The following is a 7525-nucleotide window of genomic DNA, read 5'->3' as shown; positions in this document are numbered from 1 at the left end:
AATTTGAAAAAAGAGTTGGCAAATACATCTCCCTGATACCACTCTCTCAAAGTCCACTAGAATTTCTAGAATGTGGGGTGAGGCAGGGTGTTGCAGAATGGAAACCACAGCTGGTTCCAGCCTGGAGGACCGTTTTGGGAAGATCACCTTTGCCTTGCTGGTCCTTGAGTATTTTTGCAGGTGAACAGCCAACTTCAGCAATAGTTCTTGGAGTGTGTAGCATGGCCTTGTCAGATTGGGAAGCACTTAGATGCTACTAAGTTCTCATCAGGGCAAAATAAAGTGTGCCCTCAGAGAGATTCAGCTTCTTCCATTTCTTCCTGCATCGTTTGTTCATAGAGAACAAATATGGGATTGAATAGTTCTGAACTCTGAAACATTTTTTTGTCCTGGAAGTGTTTTTGTGGCCAAGAATGTACATAGCATTTGCGGATGGAGTGAGCTCTGGTGGTGGTGTCTGGTGGAAGTTCAAAGCCTTTAATTGTGATCCCAGCATTTCCAAGCCCCTGGAATTGGGGGGCTGTGGCTCTGAGGATTAGTCACCTCAACTGAGTCCCTTTCCATATTTGCCTGTGAAACTGGGAGAAAGGACTGAATTCACAGAAGCCTTGCAAAGAAGGACATTGTTATCTTTTCTTTCTTTTTTTTTTTTAGAAACTGATGTTTATTTTCCATCAATCATTTTTCCATGTTGCTTAAGAGCCTATGCAAGAACAGCTTAAGACCAGTCAGTGGTTGCTCCTACCCATTCAGTGGCCTGAGCAGTGGGAGCGGCAGACCAGTCTTTTGTGGCAGGCTGAGCACTCCTGTCTTCAGTAGGGAACTACTGAATAGGCACAGAGGGCACCTGTACACCTTCAGACCAGTCTGCAACCTCAGGCTTAGTAGCAGTGAACTCAGGAGCTGGAGCAGTCCATTCACCCTGAAATTCCTCCTTGGTCACTGCCTTTTCAGCAGCAGCCTGCTCTTCTTTTTCAATCTCTTCAGGATCTCTGTAGAAGTAGAGATCAGGCATGACCTCCCACGGGTGTTCACGAGAAACGGTGCCACGCATGCGCAGAACTTCCCGAGCCAGCGTCCACCACATCAAACCCACTGAGCGAGCTCCCTTGTTGTTGCACGGAATGGCAATGTCCACATAGCGCAGAGGAGAATCTGTGTTACACAGAGCAATGGTAGGTAGGTTAACATAAGATGCCTCCGTGAGAGGCTGGTGGTCAGCCCTGGGGTCAGTAACCACAAGAAGCCGTGGCTCCCAGAAGGCTGCCTGGACCTGCTTAGTGAAGGTTCCAGGAGTGAAGCGGCCAGCAATTGGAGTGGATCCAGTGGCAGCAGCAAACTTCAGCACAGCCCTCTGGCCAGTATTCCTGGAGGATATAACACTGACATCAGCAGGGTTTTCAATGGCAACAATAGCACGAGCTGCCAGCAGAAGCTTCTCCCAGATCCTCTTCAGATTTATGATGTAGATGCCATCACTTTTCCTTTTATAGATGTACTGTTCCATCTGGAAGTCAAGATTGGTGCCACCTAAGTGGGTTCCTGCTGCAAGGAACTTAAGGACATCCTCCTCCTTCATCTGCAGGACATCAAGCGCTCCAGACATTGAGAAAGTTTCCCTTTAAGTTACGACGGGAATCCAGAACGACGCTGTATGGACCCCTCTGTAGGTAGCACGGAAAGGCTATCTTTTCAAAATTAACAGGCAATGCCATTTTTTTGTACTTAAAAGGAGACTTTGCAAAGATGAGTCAAGTTTGGAAGGATGGTTGTGTGCAGACTCATTTTTGTAGCTCTGAGGAGCAAAAATGCCTAAATCTAGCTGCATGCTTCTTTTCCAGAACATGACACCCTGCCCCTTTATTTGTTGAAATGGTTGAAGCTCTGCACCATCAAAAAGGCTGAATTGCTTTTGCCACTGTAACAGACTGAAAGCCTGTGATGACGGGGCAGTGATGTCGACTTGGGCAGAATGGAGCCCGTGAATTATTGGGACGCCCTCGGTTTCTCAGTCCAGTACAGTATGCTCTTCTCTGTCTCTATTTTTGTGATTTTTTGGTGGCACAGATCCTCTGGAAAACATTGGTCTATGCTGACCTTATAATACTGCAACACATGATATTTTTCATGATGGAATGTTTGGACCGTATTTGCCCAGTTAAGCTCTACTGTATTTTGTAATAGAGAATCACAAAATCGGCTGGGCGCAGTGGCTCACACCTGGCAATCCCAGCAATTTGGGAGGTGAGGCATACGGATCACCTGAGGTCAGGAGTTTGAGACCAGCCTGGCCAACATGGTGAAACCCCATATCTACTAAAAATACCAAAATTAGCCAGGCATGATGGCAGGTGCCTGTAATCCCAGCTACACAGGAGGCTGAGACAGGAGAATAGTTTGAACCGGCAGGGGTGGAGGTTGCAGTGAGCCGAGATTGCGCCATTGCACTCCAGCTTAGGTGAAAAGAGAGAAACTCTGTCTCAAAAAACAAACAAACAAAAAAGAAAATCTCAAAACGCAGGGATGTATGGGAGGTGTGGTTAAATCTGAAGTCCCAGAAGCCCTGAATCCTAAAATGTATGTTCAAAGAGGCACATTCTGAAATTCGCAGAAAGGAAGAGGGATGAAGAGGAATCTATTTTTACATCGCTACAGTAAATGGAAAACAAGTGTCATTTGCATATGGAGATGAAAGCAGCAGAGAAAACACCAGTGATGATGAATATGATGGATGAGAACATAGCACAGTGGCTATGTTACCCCATTTTAGCTCAGTCTTTTTATTTGGGGAGGGTTCTTGCCTTCAGGACTGCTCTCTCTTTGTTAAAAAGAATGGACTTTTTTCTAGAGGTTATCAGAAGCATCAGAACTATATGAGCTGAAGAAGAAGAACCTTTGGCTCTGTCATTCAAAGCCAGTTAACATCCTTTCCCATGTCCCAGCACGTTGGTGGACTCTAGGTGCTAGAAAGAGACCAGATTGTCTACAGGTTATCCTGGGATGCAACCCCAACTTTGCCCCTTTTTAGCCATGGGACACTGGGCAAGTTGCTTGCTGTCTCCTTTTTCCCATCTTTAGAAGCTGTGACACTAATCTCTACCTTTGAGACCTGTTGTAAGGATTGAAGATCCCCTTCAGCATGGCGGAATGTGCCTTGCATGGTGCCTAGCCAGCACAGAGCCAGTCTTCAGTACGTAGCTTTGATTACAAAAGATCAGGAAGTCCGTGGCTAGACAAAGAGCTCCCAGTCTGAGTTTAAACTGAGGAGCACAAAACAGTATTTCTCTGCTTTATGTATGTATTATAAGAATCACAGAAAGGGCTGGGGGCAGTGGCTAATACCTGTAATCCCAGCACTTTGGGAGGCCAAGGCAGGCAGATCACCAGAGGTCAGCAGTTTGAGACCAGCCTGGCCAATGTGGTGAAACCCCGTCTCTACTAAAAACACAAAAATGAGCCAGGTGTGGTGGCAGGTACTTGTAATCCCACTACTCGGGAAGCTGTGGTACAAGATCACTTGAACCCAGGAGGTGGAGATTACAGTGGGCGGAGATCATGCCACTGCACTCCAGCCTGGGAGACAGAGCAAAATTCCATCAAAAAAAAAAAAAGAAAAAGAAAGTCCCAGAGGAGAAGCTAAAAATGAACAAAGATAATGAATATTTCTCCTGGCTCTCCAGACAATTGCCAAATTGCTCTCATTTCATCAGTTTGGCAAACATGCAGTGCTTCATGTTGCGGTTCTGACCTAGAGTGACAAAACAGGCACTGGGTCCACAGCAGTGGGTCCACTGGGTCACAGCACTGGGTCCACATCCATCTCACTGCAACTGGGCCACACTGAGTGCTACTGTGTTCATCTTTTTTTCCTGGTTAAGTAGCACCCCCTTGTTTGTAATGGAGGTCTCCCTTGGATGTCATTAATGGGTTTACATCCCAGCAGCATTAGGAACCTCCAAGGCAGGCACAGGCTGCAAGTCAATCATCCCACCCAAACTTCAGTGTTATCATCTATAAAGTGAAAGAGTTGGAATAGATGCCCATTGACACATGGGTAGCCATCCTAGAAAGTAGGTGTCATTGTTATACCCATTTTTTCTGATGAGGAAACTGAGGTTTGGCACACTGGGTAGCTTGCCTGAGCTTGTATGAGTGGTTAAGTGGCAGCTCTGTCTGAATCGTGGTTATTTTCCATGCTGCATGGGCTGTACTGAGAGGTGCTTTGGGGAGAGAATCTTGTCTGATGTATGTACAAGTCCTGCAGAGATTAACAAGGAAGAGGCCAATTTTATCTCCAAGATAGAAAGGATTTTTTTTTTTTTTTCGGTTTTTGTGTCTGCATGATACCGGCGCTGCCGAGCCCCCACACCCCCACCAACCACAACCCCCAACCACCCACTTCCTGAAGGATTCCTTGGCCTGGTAAAAATAATCAGGGGCCCCTAGCGGGGATACATTGGTGTTGCATGAGTAGGCCCTGGGTCCTAGACCACCAGGTCCTTGTCAGTGCCCCAGCCTCCCCTTTCTTTCTTTAGCCCTGGATCTGCCCTATTGTCTTCATGGGCTTTGCAAATCAAAGTACCCTTTCCTTAATTTTAACAAGTTGACTATGAATTTCTTTAAGAGAGATTTACCTTCCCTTGTTTTAAAATGAAACCAGAGTCAAGGAGAGCTTCCGTTCTAAGTACTGGCTGTAGCAAATCACACTAGTTAGAGTCACCTCTAGAAATTTATCAAGGAAGTTTCCTCTTTCAGTAGTAACTCATGGTTTTCAGGATTCATAGACTTGGAGTGATGGGAGGAGCTAGAGAGCCCAGGCAGCTGAAGAAGTGTAAATTCAAATCTACAGGAGCCAGAAGTGGTATAAGTGAGTGAAGTGGGGCAATAGGGAATGGTAGGGACTGCGGTGCACTGGGGCACTGGACACACATGTCCCATGCATAGGGCACAGCATGCTCAGATCACCCAGGTTGTTACCGTGAACAAAACAGACCCAGTACTGCCCAATCTTTCATTTTTCTTTTCTTTTCTCTTTTGTTTACTTTCATTTTTTTTTTTTTTTTTGAGACGGAGTCTTGCTCTTGTCACCCAGGCTGGAGTACAATAGTGTGATCTCATCTCACTGCAACCTCCACCTTCCGGATTCAAGTGATTCTCCTGCCTCAGCCTCCCGAGTAGCTGGGATTACAGGCACCCACCACCATGCCCAGCTAATCTTCTGTATTTTTAGTAGAGTTGGGGTTTCACCATGTGGGTCAGGCTGGTCTTGAACCCCTGACCTCAGGTGATCCATCCACCTCGGCCTCCCAAAGCGCTGGGATTACAGGCATGAGCCATCGTGCTTGGCCTAATCTTTTATTTTTCAAGAGATGCTAGAACTCCTAATTTTAGAAATCTGCCGGTTTAAAAAAATGAACATTATTCAATGGAATCATTGTTCCCCCCAAAAATAAACATTAGATTTGAGTTCTGAGAGGAAAAATGTGCAGGCCAAACACCAAACACGTCTGGTGTTTGTAACTCTGGCATGGATAAGGGTTTACACATTTTGATTGAGTGGCAGTCTCTATTTTACAGATGTAGGAGCTGAAAACCAGAGAGAGAAAATGATCATTATTGAGCTTTCTTTGCCAACAGTTCAGGGGCCTTCAGATAGAAAAAGCTGTAATGCCAAAGTTCAGCATTTTGAAGTCATGGGAGAGTAAATTTGGGTGCAATAAGGGCTAAGTGTAAAAGTGAGCATTTGTTGGTCACTGGCTACATTCCTGTCACTGTGTAAAGATATATCTCTTATAGTCCTCACAGCTAAATAGTTCATCCACTTCACAGATGAGGAAACCAAGGTTTAAGGATGATAAATCAGAATAAAGGGTGCGTCAGTGTTCAAGACTTCAGAGTCCATGCTCCTTCTACTACTGGTAGCTATCTTATTATTTTTTTTTAAATTTATTTATTTATTTTTTGAGACAGGGTCTCACTCCCATCGCCCGGGTGGGAGTGCAGTGGCACTATCATGGGTCACTGCAGCCTCCACCTCTGGGGCTCAAGTGATCTTTCTACCTCATTTTTAAAATTTTTTTGTAGTGACAAGGTCTCACCATGTTCCCCAGCTTGGTCTCAAACTCCTAGGCTCAAGCAATCCGCCCACCTTGGCCTCCAAAAATGCTGGGATTATAGGCAGGAGCCAATGTGCCTGGCCAGTTAGCTGTCTTCTTGGGTAATGAGCCTCCTGTCCTTGGATGTTTCCAGGCAGAGGCTGTATTCATAGAATGATCTAAGGATCACTGCTTATTGGGTAAGAAGCAGGACCAGATGCCACTCAAGGTTTTTGTTGTTGTTTTATTTGTGTTTGTTTTTTTCTGAGATGGAGTCTTACTCTGTCACCCAGGCTGTAGTGCAGTGGCCCAATCTTGGCTCACTGCAACCTCCACCTCCCAAGTTCAAGTGATTCTCCTGCTTTAGCCTCCCAAGTAGCTGGGATTACAGGCATGCACCACCATGCCTGGCTAATTTTTGTATGTTTAGTAGAGACAGTGTTTCACTATGTTAGCCAGGCTGATCTCAAATTCCTGACCTCAAGTAATCCACCTGCCTTGGCCTCCCAAAGTGCTGGAATTACAGGTGTGAGCCACTGTGCCCGGCCTCCAGGTGTTTTCAAGGCTGGGCTAACCTTGACACTGGACATTTCGAGCTGGATATTTCTTTGTGCTGGACTGGATATTTCTTTGTGCTGGACTGGATATTTCTTTGTGCTGGACTGGATATTTCTTTGTGCTGGACTGGATATTTCTTTGTGCTGGACTGGATATTTCCTTCTTTCTGTACATTGCAGGATGTTTAGTGGTACGCCTGGTTCTCTCCAGGGACTTCCCACATCTCTAGATGCCTGTGGTACCTCTCCTCTCCCCCAAGTCATAAGGGCCAAATATGTCTGGAGACTGTCAAATTCCCCTGTGGAGCAAAATTGCCCCCAGTTGGAAACCAATTCTTTAAGATTTGGCATTTTTATGAATCTATAATTAGTGATTTTTTTTTATCTCTGCCAACAGTGCTGAATGAAAAAAGTAAGAAATAGGAGTCTTATCATTCAATACCACCTATGTAAATTAAAAGACTTGCATGCAAATAGGATGCATACAAGGGACACAGGACACACACATTCAAATGGCTGCCCATGGGAAAGGGGAATAGGGTAAGGGAATGAGGATGAAATGCAAGAAATGCAGTACACGAATCAAGAGAGATGTCTAGAATGGACCAATGGTGAGAGTGAACTATGCAATGAATGCAGGGTGTGATGAACCAATACTTTTCCCCAAAGTTAATTTTTTTTCAAGAAAATAAAGTCCTCTGCCATCGTTGAGAAGAGATGGCCAGATTCCTCAGCACTCTTGTCATTTACAAGACCTTGTTTCTCCATCCACACTGGAGGTGTCATCCTGATTTTTTATCTTCCTACCACAACTCCTTCCGCACCATGGCTGTTGTCATCTTGAATGTCATCTTGAATGTTCCAGCCTTGCAT

At 45.4% G+C, this 7525-nt stretch overlaps 1 protein-coding gene across 1 annotated transcript; it reads right to left on the bottom strand.

The window, feature by feature from the left end:
* Positions 1-301: 301 nt before the first annotated feature.
* On the bottom strand, positions 302-1641 carry LOC100994942 (small ribosomal subunit protein uS2B-like). Its single transcript, XM_014347665.5, has one exon. The coding sequence runs from the start codon at positions 1604-1606 to the stop codon at positions 824-826; it is 783 nt and encodes a 260-aa protein (XP_014203151.3). The 5' UTR covers positions 1607-1641; the 3' UTR covers positions 302-823.
* Positions 1642-7525: the final 5884 nt, after the last annotated feature.

This window comes from Pan paniscus, chromosome 15, assembly GCF_029289425.2.
Source record: "Pan paniscus chromosome 15, NHGRI_mPanPan1-v2.0_pri, whole genome shotgun sequence".
In the NCBI taxonomy this organism is placed as follows: Eukaryota; Metazoa; Chordata; class Mammalia; order Primates; family Hominidae; genus Pan; species Pan paniscus.
The sequence above is the reverse complement of the archived record's forward strand: the minus strand, read 5'-3'. Positions and strand labels throughout refer to the sequence as shown.